Source organism: Hordeum vulgare, chromosome 6H (assembly GCF_904849725.1).
Source record: "Hordeum vulgare subsp. vulgare chromosome 6H, MorexV3_pseudomolecules_assembly, whole genome shotgun sequence".
NCBI lineage: Eukaryota > Viridiplantae > Streptophyta > Magnoliopsida > Poales > Poaceae > Hordeum > Hordeum vulgare.
Genome location: NC_058523.1, coordinates 558,624,512 through 558,642,803, shown reverse-complemented (window position 1 = coordinate 558,642,803; position 18,292 = coordinate 558,624,512). Strand labels below are relative to the sequence as shown.

General features: G+C 46.4%; 2 protein-coding genes across 2 annotated transcripts; one reads left to right on the top strand and one right to left on the bottom strand.

The window, feature by feature from the left end:
* The first annotated feature begins 309 nt into the window (after positions 1-309).
* Positions 310-999, top strand: LOC123406248 (GATA transcription factor 17-like). The gene has a single exon (XM_045099734.1). It carries the CDS (start codon positions 362-364, stop codon positions 764-766), a length of 405 nt encoding a protein of 134 aa, XP_044955669.1. The 5' UTR covers positions 310-361; the 3' UTR covers positions 767-999.
* Positions 1,000-2,122: 1,123 nt separating this feature from the next.
* Positions 2,123-14,148, bottom strand: LOC123406246 (disease resistance protein Pik-2-like). Its single transcript, XM_045099733.1, has 3 exons — positions 13,001-14,148; positions 5,132-5,878; positions 2,123-4,140 (listed from the first exon to the last, which is right to left on the bottom strand). The coding sequence occupies exons 1-3, from the start codon at positions 14,033-14,035 to the stop codon at positions 2,281-2,283; spliced, it is 3,642 nt and encodes a 1,213-aa protein (XP_044955668.1). The 5' UTR covers positions 14,036-14,148; the 3' UTR covers positions 2,123-2,280.
* Positions 14,149-18,292: the final 4,144 nt, after the last annotated feature.

The following is an 18,292-nucleotide window of genomic DNA, read 5'->3' as shown; positions in this document are numbered from 1 at the left end:
TGTGTGCTCCAAAATTTCAAAATGGTCAAAAAATGTTAACTTGTCAAAAATTAAGCATGTATAGATTGAGAGTAGAAGGCGCTGGCGGTCTGAGAACTTGTCCTGCGGGTGTACTTAAGTCGCACTACTTGCAAACCGGAAAAACCCGTCACAGAACTTGCGTTGCAGTGCATTTAAGTCACAAAGACGAATTGAACCGGTCGGATGCCCGGTTTTCTCTGTTTTGTGGTCATGCGCGTCTCTGGACTGCATCATTTTCTTGCACAAAGCCCCCTGGATCCTCAGCTAATGTTGCATAGCCCCCTCTCCTCTGTCTGTCCATTTTCTTTGCCGATGGGAGGGGAGACAGGCGGCGCTGCTGATGCGTCGAGCTCGTCGGCGGCTGATCTGTTTTTTCTCGTTCCCCTCGATCCAGTCGCTGTGCAACGCGTGTGGGATCCGGTACAGGAAGAAGCGGAGGGAGGCGCTGGGCCTCGACGAGCCGCCCAAGAAGAGGCAGCCTGCTGCGGCAGCATCCGCTGCAGCAGCGGCGGCGTGCTCGAAGGCCGGCGGCGAGAGCGCGGAGCCGGATCAGCAGCAGCAGCAGCCCAAGAAGAAGACGACGACGACCAAGAGGGGTCGCGAGGTGGAGCTCCGCGTGGTCGGGTTTGGCAAGGAGGTGGTGCTGAAGCAGCGGCGGCGGATGCGGCGCAGGCGGCGCCTCGGCGAGGAGGAGAAGGCGGCCATCCTCCTCATGGCGCTCTCCTCCGGCGTCATCTACGGCTGATTCACTTCGGATTTATGGCTCCAGATCTGTGCGTCTTTTTTCACCTGAAATCCCAGCTGATCTACTGCCTTGTTGTTCTTGATGTGAGAGTAAAAGGCGCTGGCGTGCTGCCAGAGAACGCCGACATGGAGAAGATCGCCGCCGCGTACTTGTGACTTAAATGCACCGCCACGCAAGTTCTGTGACGAGTTTTTCCGATTTGCAAGTAGTGCGACTTAAGTGCACCCGCAGGACAAATTCTCAGACCGCCAGCGCCTTTTACTCATAGATTGATGAATAATGAACTGTTAAAAACATGCATTTTCTGTTGCTGTACACCCCGAGAATAACTGACTGTCACAAGAATATCAAACTGCAAATACAGAACCACGAGAAAATCCTTATTGAATCACCGAGGCTGTACAGGAATTCAAAAGACCACCCTTTTAACCGCAGCTTTATCCTGTTCCTGTGGCCCAACCATATATACCTGTAAAAGCAGCAACATACAAAATGAGTTCTCCATATGGTTGGGTCGAAACATGAAACCATTAGAAAAATGCTGTACAGATGACTAGATTTTTTGTCAGGGTTACATACGTATGGCTTGACCCATAGATGGTACTCCCGTATGCAACTCTTTCCTCTCTGCTCAAGAGCCTTCAGATGTAAAAGGATAAATTGTTGATTATTTACTGCATTAAGACAAGTTAGAGCTCCATGACAACACCTGGCCTGAATGCCACAAAGTCAAAGGGGAGTCCTCACCTGGTATAGCTTTGCCTTTCAGGCTCTTGCCTCTGTCGCTTCCAATGACCGAACCGAACACACCAGGTGTTCTATGCCCCGACAGAACCGATGAGCTGAGAAAACAACTGCTGATTACAGATATGCTTCAGAAAGACACTTCTTCAGAGAGCAGAGTAGGCTCTCCGGCCCTTCTGCAGAGGCTAGTCTTGGTGGGTAATGTTTCTCACAGATGATTACGTGCTTTTGCAGTTTGCTGATACTCCCTCCGTTCCTAAATAGAAGACTTTTTAGAGATTGCACTATGAACAACATTTGAATGTACATAGACATATTTTAAAATATAGATTTATTCATTTTGCTCCGTATGTAGTCTTCAAGTGAAATCTCTAAAAGGTCTTATATTTTGGAACCGAGGGAGTACATGACACCGAGACTTTTCCTAATGACAAGCTAGATAGATCAGCATGAACAGAACAGAAGTAGTGTATTATTACAAAGTTACTGCCCTGAGGCCAGCACGACAAGAAAGTAGTAACAGCTACTCCTTCTGTACCTAAATAATTGTTGTTGGAGAGAACTAGTCTAGTTTTCCCCAACTACAATTATTTAGATAGAGCGGAAATAATTGTTGTTGGGGAGAACTAGAACTAGTTTGGTTCTTTCCAGCTACAAGTATTTAGGTACAGAGGGAGTACATAGTATGAACTGAAAAAAGAAATACACAGCCTGCTGCAATCGCCTCCACCCCTATGAGATGATGACACAAATGCCTCCATCTAGTTCGTTTATTCCACCTTCAAAATGGGTTTATTTTTATTGTTGGCGAACTGCTCCCTAATGTCCTCCTTCGTTTTCTTCGTCCTGCAATTTGTTACCTTTTGTGCCAATTCTTCTGTTATACTACCATCTGGGTAAACACCGATAGAGAGCCGCATTTCCTTGATGCTTGGGAGCAATTGTAGCCCAGCCAAGCCAGCGGTACAATTTATAAGTTCCAGCCTCAGCAACTCAAGTTTCGGCATTGATGTTTCCTCAAACTTGAGTGACACGATTTCCATTGATAAGTAATAAAGCTCGAGTACACGGAGGTTTCGGAAAAGGTCACTCTGGAACGTGATAGTCCCTTCAATCTGGATTGCTTCATCCTCCAAAAGCAGAATGGATAGGTTTGGTAGGTTCCCAAGCACCTGCATGATTTCACAGTTGCTTGACAAATTGGTGCGTTGTAGTTTGAGCTTCATGAGATTCTGGTGCCCTTTGATCCATTCTGGCAATTTTTCCACGTAACCGCTTAGCTTGAGGCTCTGGAGGTTTTCCGGCGGTGAGGACATGCCATTTAAGTAGTCATATAAATTTTCTCCCCATGACTCCAATGTCAATGACTCGAGGCGTCTGAGACAGGAAATGGCCGAACAGAATTCCGGCACATTTTCTGTCCTGATGCCAAACGAAACTCGTAACTTGCGTAGGCTTGTGAGGGCTTTTATCTCCTCTATGACGGCATTTCCCCTTTCAAGGTCCAAACACCCCAGCGCCTGCAGGTTTTTCAGTTTCCCGATCCCTCTTGGCACCTTTAGAGAAAAAGGTCGTGCACCATGCTTCTTGTACCACATGTAAGGAGAACATCCACCACGAGACCAACTGAAGCGAATGGGGGCAGATATGCAACATGGTGGTGCAGGCCATTCTTCTTGATCACAGAATACGTTACCAGCGTGCAGAAAACATAGCTTACTAAGCTTGGTGATAGTTTCGGGAAGCATAAATATCCTTGTAAATTTGATATCTAGTGTCTCGAGTTGTCTCAGGTCACCCACTGAATTCGGGAGGTAAAAGACACCTTCACACCGTCTTAGAGAAAGGTATCTCAGATGAATATGCTTTCCAATGTGCTCAAGGTGATGATCAGCTAGACCTTCTGTTGATTCTAGATCCAACACCCGAAGAAACCTCATCTTTTCAGATATGTAAAATGGCCTCCAATTGCCGAATACCGTCAATGAACGTATACGGGACAACTCCACTGTATTCTCCAGCTCACGCTCATCTCCCTCCCAATTGCTGCTTATGGAAAGGTGACGCACTGTGCCTCGAGTGTTTGAGTTACATCCTTCCTCCAACCTAAAGACAAGATTTTCCTCCATTGACTTTGCAATGCTGATATCACGGATTAGATCATGTAGCTGGCACGAATCAAATACTTGCCTGCTGAGAATTGATTGTTGAGTTGGTAAAATCATACTTCTCTCTATGAGTTCTATGAAGTATTTATCCGCTATTGATTTGTCCCATGAGTAACCTTCTGCTATCCATCGGCAAACCAAACGTCTCCGACTAACATTGAGGTCTTCAGGGAAGATGGACAGGTACAGAAAACAAGACTTGAGGTAATAGGGTAAGCCATCATAACTTTTCATGAGGACTGCTTTTATGACCTCAAACTTTGGATTCATCTCTAGCTCAATATTGATATGCTCATTCAATTTCCTCCACTCTGCCGCAGTTTTTGTTGGTTGGTCTGCCAAGAAACCACCTATGGTGACTATCGCAAGAGGAAGTCCATTACACTTCTTTAGGATTAGTTGTGCTGGTTCAACCAATTCAGGATAGTGCTTAGTCAAATCTTTGAATTTATTCTTAAATACCTGCAGTGGTGGAAAAAATAATAAGCATTTTTACTACTCTAAAATTGAATAAATCAGGTGCATGTAAACCAATCATTCTGGTTTATTCATTAACTACATTGTATCAGTTAAGTTCGGTATGTACGCACCGAAACTCATACAATAGAGTAAGGAAAATGAAATCACACTCTATTGGTTACCGTAAAATGGACTAAAATATAAGTTAACTAGTACTGTGCACATGTCTTAACCATATTTTTGTTATAAAATTCACATGGAAACATATTTATCCATTCTCCGCATGTATGAAATTCACATGGAAACATATTTATCCAAAGAACATATTGTTAAGTTTAAATATGGGAAATGAAGAATATACTATTCTGGTCACATGTTCATATAAATCTGTTTGAAAAAGCACATACATTGATATTGTTTTAACCATTTTCTCAAGTATAATTTGATACAAGAGTTGTGGTGAGGCCATGTATTATTTTTGGCTTGCTGGTAACGTAACCTGGCCTAACCAGACAATGGGTGACATAATTAATGTTTTGGTTTAGTTATGAAATGGTCTAAACTACATCATTCCTACATGATGACCAGCGGCGGAGCTATGTTGAGGTCAGGGGGCCGCTGCCCCCCCCCCCCCCCCCCCAGCTTTAGATAAGAGTCTAAATAAAAAAAATATTTGAAGGGCCTAGATGTGATTTTTTTAGCCTTTTGCCCCACCATATCTTTTTCATTTAGGTTTCACCCCCAAAGGTTTACGTTTAGATCCGCAACTGGTGATGACATATGACATCGGGCATGGTGGTGACTGTACCTTATGTTTTTGCAACCAACTTTACAGTAACTTCTTGAAATTAAGAGCGAGAAGAATTGTGCTTAATTAAACTATACTAATATGACAAGACCCTTCGAACAAAAAAAACTTAAATGAGATAAAGTGAATATGAGTATACAACTCAAGTTGTTTTCTTGATAAATACTACCAATACTTTTCTAATACCTTTATTGTGAAGAGGTCCCATGCATCACTGTCTTCTAGAACACCGAGCCGGTGTATGCACTCTTTTTGTTCCATGTACTTTGGTTTCTTGCAACAATGTTTAGCAATATCCTCTTGCCTTGTTGTGATCACAATGACCAAACTTGGATTTTTAATTGCAAGTAAACTCGGCAATATTTTATCCCATTCAATGGTAGATGATAGGTCGTCGAGAACAATCAAACATTTTTTTCCTTGCGAACGTCTATCTAACACTTCAGTCAACTCTTTAACCCCCATCAAAGCAATATCTTCTTTGGTATCACCCACAAGGTCCATGGCACTCTTCTTTTCTTCTAACTGATATGTTAAGCTCCTCAGGAACTCCTCAAGCTTGAAAGGCCGCAAGACTGTGACAAAAGCATGTTTACCAAACTTCTCATAGACCTCTTGGCTTTGGTAAACATCTTTGATCAAAGTGGTTTTTCCAACACCACCCATTCCCCACACTGCAATCACCTGGAATTGTGGGGTGGAAGCGTGCTGTCGAATCAGTTCAATAATATCATATTTTTCTTTATCTCGCCCAATAAGACGAAATTCTTCAAAAGCATGCGTCATCGTGTTGGTGCTTATGAGATTTTCTTGCACAATCATCTTTCCGTCAACAACATCATTAGACTGGTATTCTTGTATCTCATTCTCAAAAATGCGAGGCAGAATTGAGCTAGATGTTGGCTTCGATGAATGTGTCCTGTCTTGAGACTCCTGAACACAAGCAAATGAAAATTACATCATTTTGTAATGATGAATCACTCCAAAAACTTACTAAAGAATCAGCTCAGTGCATGTCATATTGCTACACAACAATTTTATTGTCCTGATGAGCCAAAAAATAGTAAATCAAGCTTGAATAGCATGTATACCAGTCAATTTTAATGAGGGGGCTTGTTTAGGCTTGAGTCATTCATAAATGCTAAAAGCAGTCCAATTTATTAAAAAGAAGAAAAGTACACGGACACAAATTGTTCATGAATAATACACATTGTTTAATAGTATGCCAAGAGAACATGGAGTTACTAAGAAAATCTCCAGCTCGACCACCATTTCCCCTCATATGCTCGGGAGGACTACCCGGACCAAAAAAGGCACCCAACCGGACCCCCATACCTAGCCAAATGTCAGGGCTATGCGGCACCCCTCAAACCTAGCCCATATCTAGGGCGGATTTGGGACCGCTTGGACATGTCATCCACAATGGATCCAATAGATTGGACCCACCTTTAATCCCCTTAAATTGTCCAAATCAACCGTCCTCTCCGATCCTCCGTGGTTATCCTCCCTTTCCTGCTTCTACGTCGTTTCCCTCCTCCACCATTGTTATGCTTCTGCCCGACAAACATCTTCCTCCTTGCTAGTCATCGAAGCATGCTCTGTCGTCATGGACAATGGCTCAACGAGATCCATGGTGGTCCCCTGTTGGAAACAAAGCGAAGATCATCATCGCCCGCAAGGGGTTGCGTGCCTGGCAGCGTGCCCATGAGCAGCCTGAGAAGAAAGATGCAGCAAAGGACGTCCTCAACATGCAGCTCGCGGCGTGCGCTCCTACGTCTTCTGCCATGCCCGCGTCCGGGTTCGCGACTGTTACAGTATATATAATATAGCCATGTATCCTTTTGTATTTATCCTAATATATAAGGGGTTTCCTGCATATAGTCCGCCACCTGTACATGTATATATATCGGCCTATGGCCTCATGGGAATACAAGTTGCTTTCCTAACATGGTATTAGACCTAGGTTAATTTTTGCGCGTCGCAACTCGTGCCATTGACCCGCTCCGCGCTGCCACGCTCCTCCCTGGCCGTCGCTCGGTTGCCGCCTGCTCCCTCCTCTTGCAGGATCGGTTCCTCTTCTGCCCCGTCGCAGCATCCCGCAGGTCACGTCCTCGAGGCAGGATCAATTACTCTCCTCCCCGGCCATCGCTCTAGTCCTTCGCCAGCTACCGTCGCTCCAGTCCTTCGCCAGCCGCCGACGCACCGCCCTCGCAGGTCCTCTACCACCGTCGTCGTGCCGCTCTCGCAGGTCCTCTGCTGCCGCCATCGTCGCCGCTGCGCTGCTCTCGCCCTCCACTTCGGCCGCCGGATCGACGTTCTGCTCCTCCAGATCTGATCGCCGTCAGATCAAAGTTCTGGTCCTCCAGATCGGATCAGGGGTTCCCCTGGTTGCTCTCTAGATCGACGCCTCCCGTACTGTGCCGCCTTTTGCACTCCCGATCGGATCAGGTGTTCCATGGTCGTTGACCTTTGACCTAAAAAAATGTCTACTGCATCGGGCTATGTTGTTGTTCCTCGTTGCCCGGTGATTTTTGATGGCTCTAACTACACCGAGTTCGTTGGCTTCATGCGCATTCATATGCGTGGCATCCGCCTATGGGGTGTTATTTCCGGCGTGGTCTGCTGTCTGCCACGTTCGGTTCCTCCAGTGGCCCCTACTTCGCCGACTCCATCGGTTCTTCCTGCGGATGCTAATTAGACCGCCAAGGATGCGGCTAAGCTTGCTGATGAGGCTGCTGATCGTGCTTATGATGAGCAGTTTTTGGCTTATGAAGACGTATCATGGTGCTTTGTCTATTTACACTCAGTGGCTTGATGATGATGCTCGTGCTGCAGCTGTTCTCACTGCTAGTGTTCTGCCTCAGTTTGCATCTGAGTTTCTGGGCCTTCCTACTGTATTTGAGATGTGGACCCGTCTTCGTCAGCGTTATGAGCTCTCTGGTGATGCCTTATACCTCTCTCTGGTTCGTTAGGAGCATGCTCTTCAGCAGGGTGACTCCACTGTTGATGATTTCTATACACAAAGTTCTGCTATCTGGCGCCAGCTTGATTCTCTCCGCAGTGCTGGTTGTCGTACTTGCCCATGTTTCTAGGCTGTACAGGCCAATTTGGAGTTTCATCATGTCTACGAGTTTTTGTCTCGGCTCCGTAAGGAGTTTGAGCCCCAGCGTGCTCAGTTGTTTGCTCGTGGCCGTATTTCTCTCATAGAGGCACTTTCTGAGATTCGTGATGAGGAGACTCGCTTGCGTGGTGCTGGTTTAGTAGAGAGTCCCTCTGTGCTCGCTGCTCGAGCACCTGCTACGCCACATGCTGCACCGACTTCGTCTCGCTCGAGTGTTCCGCCGCTCTTGTCCACTCCTCCTTGCGGCTCAGGCCGCCCCCTCCACATTGCGGCTACTGCAACCTGGATGGTCATGTTGAGTATCGATGCTACCGGAAAATGAAACACCTGCATCAGGCGCGACCATCATCTCCAGGGACTTTGTCTACTACCTCGACATCTTCAGCCACCACTTTGACTGAGCAGAATATTCTGAGACTTAAGCGTCTGCTCGCTGCTTCAGGTTCTTCCTCGACGGGTACTGCTGGTTCTGTGACTGATGCTTCTTACACTGAGAAACCACCTTCTACACAATCAGGTACATCCCCATGGGTTCTGGACTCTTGAGCTTATTTTCATTTGTCTTCTCATTCTTCCACTCTGTCCTCTCTTCGATCGCTTGATTCTCCTGTTCATGTCCTCACTGCTGATGGTACTCCTCTTTTTGTTGTTAGTAGAGGCCATCTTACCACTCCTTCTTATTCTGTCCCTGATGTTGCTCATGTTCCTCGACTTACCATGAATCTGTTTTCTGCTGGCCAACTTACTGATTCTGGTTGTCGCGTCATCCTTGACGTTGACTCTTGTTCTGTCCAGGACCGTCGCACGCACACTTTGGTTGGGGCTGGCCCTCGCCGCCGTGATTCTCAGGGTCTTTGGGAGTTAGACTGGCTTCATGTTCCTTCCGCTGCCACCACTATTATCGTTAGTTCCTCCGCTTCGGTCGCCTCTGCTACCGGTTCCTTCCAGCAGTGGCATCATCGACTAGGTCATCTTTGTGGTTCTCGTTTGTCGTCTTTAGTTCGTCGAGGTCTTCTAGGATCTGTCTCAGGAGATGTCTCTTTAGAATGTCAGGGTTGTCGTCTTGGCAAGCAGATTTAGTTACCATATTCGCATAGTGAGTCAGCGTCACGCGTACTTTTGATTTAGTCCATTCTGATGTATGGGGTCCGACTCCCTTCGCTTCGAAAGGGGGTCGTAAATACTATATTATTTTCATAGATGATTTCTCTCGATACACACCACTTTATTTCATGACTTCTCGTATGGTGAGGTGTTGTCTATTTATAAGCGTTTTGCTGCCATGGTTCACACTCAGTTCTCTTCGCCCATTCATGTGTTTCGTGGTGACTCCGCTAGCGAGTATATTTCTAAGATGTTGCGGGGTGTTCTTGCTGAGCAAGGGACTCTTTCTCAGTTCTCTTGTCCTGGTGCTCACACTCAGAATGATGTGCCTGAGCGCAAGCATCGTCATCTTCTTGAGACGGCTCGTGCATTGATGATTGCTGCCTCTCTCCCGCCTCATTTTTGGGTTGAGGCCATCTCCACCTCCATCTATCTCATCAATCTACAACCTTCCGTTGCTCTACAGGGTGGTGTTCCTTTCGAGCATCTTTTTGAACGTTCTTCTGATTATTCGATGCTTCGTTTGTTTGGTTGTGTTTGCTATGTTCTTCTTGCCCCTCACGAATGAACCAAACTGACCGCTCAGTGTGTTGAGTGTGTCTTCTTAGGCTACAGTGATGAACATAAGGGCTATCGTTGTTGGGATCCTATTGGTCGTCGGATGCGTATCTCTCGAAATGTGACTTTTGATGAGTCTCGTCCCTTCTACACACGCCCATCTTCCTCGACCTTTTCAGTGGAGAATATATCTTTTCTCACTTTTCCTGACTCACCTGTCACCCCCATCGAGCCTTTGCCTATTTGTTCTGCTCCCTTTGCTTCTCCACCTCTTGTCGATTTGCCGCCACCATCTTCCACGGTCGCCTCGCCTAGCATGCCACCGGATTCTGCACCTTCATCTCCGGTGACTTCTTTGTCGCCACCCCCCGATTCTACATTGGTGATTCCTCCTTGCATTGTTCCATCTTTTCCTCAGTGTTACACTCATCGTTCACGTCCTGTGGATGTCTCTGCGGATGTGTCGTCATCCTCGTCTTAGCCTACCTATGGCTTGCGTTCTCGTCCTCGTCCGCCTGTTGATCACCTTGGATTTCCCACCGCTGGTGCTGCCGTTCTTGAGCCAACTTCTTCTCGTCAGGCTGTTGTTCATCCTGAATTGCAGTTTGCGATGGCAAAGGAGATTGCTGTTCTTGAACACACTCGTACATGGGATCTTGTTTCCCTTCCTCCCGGTGTCCGCCCCATCACTTGTAAGTGGGTCTACAAGGTTAAGACTCGCTCCGATGGTTCTCTTGAGCGTTACAAAGCTCGTCTTGTGGCTCGTGGTTTTCAGCAGGAGCATGGTCGTGATTACGATGAGACTTTTGCTCCTGTGGCCCATATGACCACTGTTCGTACACTTCTTGTCGTGGCCTCTGCACAACACTGGTCTATATCTCAGCTTGATGTTAAGAATGCCTTTCTTAATGGTGAGCTGCGTGAGGAGGTGTACATGCAGCCACTACCTGGGTATTCTGTTCCAGATGGCATGGTATGTCATCTTCGTCGCTCTCTCTATGGCCTTAAGAAAGCCCCCTGCGCCTGGTTTGAGCGTTTTGCCTCTGTGGTGATTGCTGCTGGTTTTTTAGCAAGTACTCATGATCCAACATTGTTTGTTCATCTTTCTCATCGTGGTCGGACTCTTCTTCTTCTCTGTGTTGATGACATGATCATCACTAGGGATGACCCTGAGTATATTGCCTTTGTAAAGGCCCGTCTTAGTGAGCAGTTTCTTATGTCTAGTCTTGGACCTCTTCGCTACTTTCTTGGGATTGAAGTCTCTTCTACCTTTGATGCCTTTTTTATATCCCAGGAAAAGTATATTCAGGATCTTCTTGCTCGTGCTGCTCTTACTAACGAGCTCATTGTTGAGACTCCCATGGAGCTCAATGTTCACCTTCGTGCTACTGATAGTGATCCCCTGCCTGACCCGACGCGTTATCATTATCTTGTTTGCAGTCTTGTCTATCTAGCTGTCACTCGTCCTAATATATCTTATCCGGTTCATATTCTGAGTCAGTTCGTCTCTGCTCCCACCTCGATTCACTATAGTCATCTCCTTCGTGTTCTCCGATATCTTTGGGGCACAATCTCTCACCATCTATTCTTTCCTCGCTCCAGTTCTTTACATCTTCAGGCCTATTCGGATGCTACGTGGGCTAGTGATCCTTCAGATCGCCGTTCACTTTCTGCTTACTGTGTTTTTCTTGGTGGTTCTCTCATTGCTTGGAAGACGAAGAAACGGATTGCAGTTTCCCGTTCGAGTGCAGAGGCTGAGTTGTGAGCGATGCTCTTTTGACGGTAGAGGTGACTTGGTTACGGTGGTTACTTTAGGATTTTGGTGTTTCTGTCACTACACCAACTCTGCTCTTATCTGACAGTACATGTGCTATTAGCATTGCGCGCGATCCTGTGAAGTATGAGCTCACCAAACATATTGGTGTTGATGCTTTCTATGTGCGCGCTGGTGTGCAGGATCAGATTATTGCTCTTTAGTATGTGCCTTCTGAGTTACAGTTGGCGGATTTTCTGACGAAAGCCCATACTAGAGCGCAGCATGGCTTCTATCTCTCCAAGCTCAATGTTGTTCATCCATCATGAGTTTGAGGGGGGTGTTAGAGTATATATAATATAGCTATGTACCCTTTTGTGTTTATCTCAATATATAAGGGGTTTCCTGCATATAGTTCATCACTTGTACATGTATATATATCGGTCTATGGCCTCATGGGAATACAAGTTGCTTTCCTAACAGCGACCTTGGCCACACCGTCATCCTATGGCGTTCCTCTTTTACAATGGGCCGACCTACCAAATTCTTTCTCAAAGTTGCCGGACGCCTTCGCAGACACGTTGTACAAATCGCCACAAACTCCAGCAGACGCAAACAAAATTGGGAAGCTCTGACATGCCTATGGGAGCAAGGTGGGAGGACGAATGGATATGGGACATAGGCATAGATTACTAAACACTTCAAGAGGAAGACGTGGGAGAAGGATAGGATCACGTGTGGGGGTGCGCTAGCAAAAATGGCTGAAACATGGACAAGCATCTTCTGCAATAGGGGGGGGGGGTTGAAGAAAAGGGAGAAGGAGGAGAAGTACATGATCTTCTTGACTATGCAAAGGGAGAGGATGGACTCGAATAGGACATAATGACCATTGAAAGGGAAAAGATGGAGAAATGGCACAAAACATAGTTTGTGAAGGCGAAGACATATGAAACTTGAGCTTGAGAAACAGAAGGTGAGGCTAGCGATGATAACTTAGAAGTCGGGGATCATGTTGACCGACACTAGCCTCATGGATGACGAAAGCAAGAAGTGGTTAATCAACAAAAAGAAGGAGATCAACGAGCGCAACAACATTGATCATATTCATTTGTGTATCGCCTATGTATGAATTGATCTATTATGTTGAATTGGTGGTGTGCTATATTGATCGAATGATCTATGTGCATGGCTTTGTATGAATTTGAGGTTTTGCATATGAGAGGGGACAGAAATCCGCAAGCTCTGGTTAATTGAGAGAGGTGGATCGTTCGATGCCCAGGGACCATTCTCTTCACGTCGGCATGCAAGGAACTGGATCAGGAAATTCCTAGTTCCTAACTTTGTTCAAAACTGGTTCAAACGCATAAATTCATTGATCCCGCTCTGGACATGCTCTGTAGCTGATTTAATGGTCCACATCTCGGATGATCTTCTTTATTAGAATAAATAAATAAGTAAGAAACTCGAGATTTCCAACTTATATGAAACAAAAAACTTGTGTATGAAATTGAAGTAATACCTGCTGGTAGAAAGCATATATGGTCTGTTCAGCAGACAATTGCATGAGCTCCAATACAGTACTTTTCTGTCCTGGGCATAGGCTTGCAACTTCAAGATGCTCCGTGGATACTACGATCTGGCTCCCCAGTTTGTTCTTTGGGAAGCAAGTTTTGATCTGGCGCCATTCTTCAATGGTCGATAATTCGGTAAGGACTATTAGGTACCTCTTCTCGTTGACGTATCCATTGTACTCTTGTGCCAACTCATGCCCCGCCTTCTCCCCCTCCGGCTCCAGCAGAAAATCGACGGTTTCTCGAAACTGTTCCAATATACCATGGACAAATTCTTTTCGGTGGAAAGGGCGCGTCACCCTGACCCACGCTCTGCATGGAAAGCTGAGTTGAATATTTGGATCCTCGTATGCATCCAAGATGATGGAAGTATGCCCAACGGTGCCACTTGTTCCCCACACTCCGATAACTCCAATTTGGTCTGAGCCCAAGCCTTTCTTGTCGCTGAGGATCAGCTGGGCAAGATCCAACCTTGATCCTGATTGGTGCTGATTTGTAGCATGCCTTCTTGCTTCATCAACGCCGAACATGGCAGTAGCGGTGGTTGTGAGGTCAGATGCATTTGCGGGTTTAGAGCCGCGTTCGATGAGGCGGTAGCGCACGTTCCTCTGGCTCACGTCCTCCACCTTGGCACGCAGCTCCTTCATCTGCTTGGCGACATGGTGACGGTCAAGCAAAGTGCGAGGGATGCGCCACCAGGATTTCTGATGAACGCGGACAAAGAAGTCCTGGAGGCCATCCTCGACGTCGTAGGCGACGTCGTGAACTTGCTTCACCCAGGTCTTGATCACCTTGCTGTGGTCGTCCTGCTCATTGTGCGCTACCATCAGGAAAGACTGCATCATCTCCAGCTCGTCGGTGACGAAGGCCTTGTCGCGCTGGACTCCCAGCTGCAGGGCCACTTCCTCAGCGACGGCAGATTTAGCGTAGCCAAGCGCCCCGCTCAGCGCAGACTTGCCGATGCTCAACGCGGTCGCCTCCATCGGTACCGATCAAAGCTTCCCTCTCTCGCTCTCCCGTGAGTGTTTGCGTGTGGATAGATCTGAATGCAGGCTTCAGGCTCTCAGGTCATGGTTAGGTAATCACCTGGCTGATTGATGGCAATTAGCAGCCCACTCACTCACAACTATCTTTTAATCAGGACCTTTCTGCCCTTAATTCCTTGCACATTAGTTTATGACAGCAGACTCATTAGTTAACTTTGCACCGGCCGGCTCTCATTACAAGGATAGACAGCGATGCCTCAACACACTCTCATATTGTTAATTTCTATTTCTACAGAAGTTAGATGCACTCACTCGCCTAATCAAGCCGCCTACTGAACCAAGCCTGCATGCATGTGACTTGTCCTCCCTCCAACATTAACAACCCACATCACGGCTTAAAATTTAATGAAAATGCTTACGGCTTTGATGTTAATGGTTGTCGAAGCCGTTTGCAATACTGAACAAAGTATACTCCTACATGCTAACATGCACAAAGTTAATCATTTATAAGGATAAGTTGAGATAGATTTGAGATGCAAAGTTACATACTCTTTTCCAATCGAGACTTGCCCCGTCTCCATGGAATTGCATATTAGTTTAACAGTGTGACACTCATCATTGACGCTTTCTAATCAAGAAACTTTGTCATTAGTTAGGCATGTTGGCTTTTGAACGTGCGTATGCAGTCGTATAGGCGTGCCTACGCGATGCTTGCTTCGGCCGTCTACTTGACGGAACTTGCGTAACTAGCGATACGAATAAAACTGATCGATGGATTTGATGGCTAAAGGCCCGTGTCGAGCCTTTGCTTTGTATTGCTTTTCGTTTTTCTTGGTGTTACAATCAACACCCCTAGGGTGTCTTTTATACACGTCCACGAGGGACTATGGAAATAGACTAGGACTAGGAATCCTAATACTATTAGGACTCGGTTTGGCTTTCTTTCCTAATCCTACAAAAACAACATGATTAACTTCTATATTCACCTCCTTAATCTTGTTGCTTGACTTTACTTCTTGCACTCTGACTTTCCTCCTCATCTCGATGAACTTCTGTCGACCGAGGGACTTGGTGAAAATATCGGCAAGTTGGTCTTTCGTGTTCACATGTTGAACCTCGATCAACCCTTCTTCAGTGCACTCCCGGATATGATGGAACCGGGTATCTATGTGCTTGCTCCTTTCGTGATGAACCGAATTTTTGCATAACGAAATTGCAGCTTGGTTATCGATCTTCAGTGACACCTTCTGCACCTCCCGCTTTGCAAGAATAGCTAGGAGTCTTCTCAGCCACACTGCTTGACAAGCCGTCGTGCTTGCCGCTATGTATTCTGCCTCGCATGAAGACAGTGCCACCACCTTTTGCTTCTGAGAATTCCAGCTAATCGGATTCGGGCCAAGGTAGAAAACCATGCCCGTTGTGCTCTTTCGGTCATCAACATCACCTGCCATGTCACTATCTGAATATCCACAAAGGATCAATCCTTCCTTTTCCCTTTCTGTACGTGCAACCAAGATTAATGGTGCCTTTCACATAGCGCAAGATTTGATTGACCGCGCTCATGTGCTCGGTTGTTGGATTCTCCATGAAACAACTCACGATCCCGACTGAATAAGCCAAGTCAGGTCGGGTATGCACCAAATATCTTAGTCTGCCCACAACACTTCGATACATTATGGTGTCCACCAGCGGATTTGAGCTACGCTTGCTCAACTTGTGACGTTGGTCCATTGGAACTTGTGTCTCGTAGCAATCTAACATGCCACACTTTTCCAATAACTTGACCGCATAAGCCGATTGACATAGGGAAATCTCTCCGAGCTTTGCTTCACTTCGATGCCCAAGTAATAGCTGAGTAATCCCAGATCGCTCATGCTAAACTTGTTTTTCATTTGCGCCTTGAAACGTACAATTTCTTGTACGCTATCTCCGGTGATAATCAGATCGTCGACATAAACTCCAACTAGCAGGTTTGAGCCTTTGGAGTTCTTTGTATAGACCGCGTGCTCGAGGGGACATCTCATGAACCCGAGCGAGACCAAACTTCGGTCTAACTTTGAGTTCCAAGCTCTTGGCGCTTGCTTCAACCCGTAAAGTGCCTTCTTGAGCTTGTAAACTTTCCCTTCTTCACCTTTCTTCTCATAGCCGAGGGGTTGTTCCACGTACACTTCTTCTGTGAGATCGCCGTTGAGGAAAGTGGATTTAACATCCATATGATGAACCTTCCAAAGCTAGGAGCACTCTCACCGTCTCGATTCAAGCAACCGGTGCAAACACCTCATCATAGTCAACTCCTTGTCGTTGTATGTAGCCCTTTGCAACGAGTCTTGCCTTGTACTTCACAATGGCACCCTCCGTGTCCTTCTTGAGCTTGTAAACCCACTTCAAACCTATCACCTTTTGGTTTGGAGGTCGGGTTACCAAACTCATCTCCTCATCCATGGCGTGCGTCCAGCTAGGACTTTTGCTCGCCTCTATGAAGTTCGTCGGCTTCTCAACACCGAAAAGACATAGTCCGGAGTATTCGAGTGTAACTGGCTTTGTATATTTGTAGACTTTCTTGAGGGTCTTGTAGCGACGAGGCCCTGAGGAGTCCATTGTGGCTTGCGAAGGAGGCGACACAAATTGTGTCAGTGTTGATGCACTTGAGGAAGATGGCTGACACCCGAGCGTGTCATCGACATCCGCATCATCGGCGTAGTCGTCGTGATCATGACCATCATCTTGATTGTCGTCGTCACTATGCGCCTCATTGTTGATGTTGTCATCGAGGTCTCCACCCGTATCGTGCGCTTCGTTGTCGCTATCTCCTTGCGACCTATGCACGTCGTCGTCGGTGTCGGCACCATGATGATCACTACCATTGTGGTCACCTTGGTTGGGCGTCTTACCAACCACCTGGACATCCTCCCCTGCATCATCATGAGTTGGAAATTCAACCGTGAATATGTTACTGTTTGGAGCATCGTCCGCTGCGGCGCTCCAATTCCACGCTTAGTTTTCTTCAAACACGATGTCGCGTGAAATCCGTAGATGCTTGGTTTGTGGATCGTAGAAGCGGTATGCCTTGGTGCCGGAACTCCTCTCGTATCCAATGAACACCATCTTGGTGCTACAATCGGCAAGCTTTGAGAGGTGCGGCTCCGTCGTCTTCACATGTGCCACGCACCCGAACATCCGTAGATGAGACACATTCGGCTTATGTCCGTAAATTGCTTCATACGGAGTCTTGCCGATCACCGCCTTCGTTGGAGCCAGATTGAGAAGATAGACCACCGTCGATACAACTTCTCCCCAAAAAGTTGTCATCACTCCGCTTCTAAACTGTATAACATGCCACACCTCACCAGAGAGTAGTCATCACTCCGCGTTTGCCAGACGTTCAGAATGTCCTGGGCTGCTGCGGGAGCGGGAGGGTCACCTAGCGGCGCATCAAGTACATAAGACTTTTTAGCTGCTTCAAGGATGAGCTTCAAGTTGCGAACCCAGTCCGCATAGTTGCTACCATCATCTTTCAGCTTGTTTTTTTCTCTAGGAATGCGTTGAAATTGAGGTTGACGTTGGACATCTACAATATTTATAAAGAAAACTTTTAGACTAAGTTCATGACAATTAAGTTCATTTAATCAAATTAAGTATGAACTCCCACTTAAATCGACATCCCTCTAGTCATCTAAGTGATACATGATCCATGTTGACTAACCCGTGTCCGATCATCACGTGAGACGGACTAGTCACCATGGTGAGCAACTCCATGCTGATCGTATTCAACCATACGACTCATGTTCGACCTTTCGGTCTCTTGTATTCGAGGTCATGTCTGTACATGCTAAGCTCGTCGAGTCAACCTAGGTGTTTCGCGTGTGTAAATCTGGCTTACACCCGTTGTATGCGAACGTTAGAATCTATCACACCCGATCATCACATGGTGCTTCGAGACAACGAACCTTCGCAACGGTGCACACTTAGGGGAATACGATTCTCGAAATTTTAAGAGGGATCATCTTATTATGCTACCGTCGTTCTAAGCAATAAGATGTAAAACATGATAAACATCACAATGCAATCAAATAGTGACATGATATGGCCATTATCATCTTTGCTCTTTCGATCTCCATCTTTAGGCATCGCATGATCATCATCGTCACCGTCGTAACACCATGATCTCCATCATCGTGTCTCCGTGAAGTCGTCATGCCAACTACTACTATCACTACTACTATGGCTAACCGTTAGCAATGAAGTAAAAGTAGT

Excerpts from the sequence above, each read along its gene's own strand:
- LOC123406248 (XM_045099734.1), top strand. The coding sequence starts at position 362 with ATGCGTCGAGCTCGTCGGCGGCTGATCTGTTTTTTCTCGTTCCCCTCG.
- LOC123406246 (XM_045099733.1), bottom strand. The coding sequence starts at position 14,035 with ATGGAGGCGACCGCGTTGAGCATCGGCAAGTCTGCGCTGAGCGGGGCG. Across the intron at positions 5,879-13,000 it reads TATATGCTTTCTACCAGCAG|GAGTCTCAAGACAGGACACA; the intron begins GTATTACTTCAA and ends GCTTGTGTTCAG. Across the intron at positions 4,141-5,131 it reads GGGACCTCTTCACAATAAAG|GTATTTAAGAATAAATTCAA; the intron begins GTATTAGAAAAG and ends CCACCACTGCAG.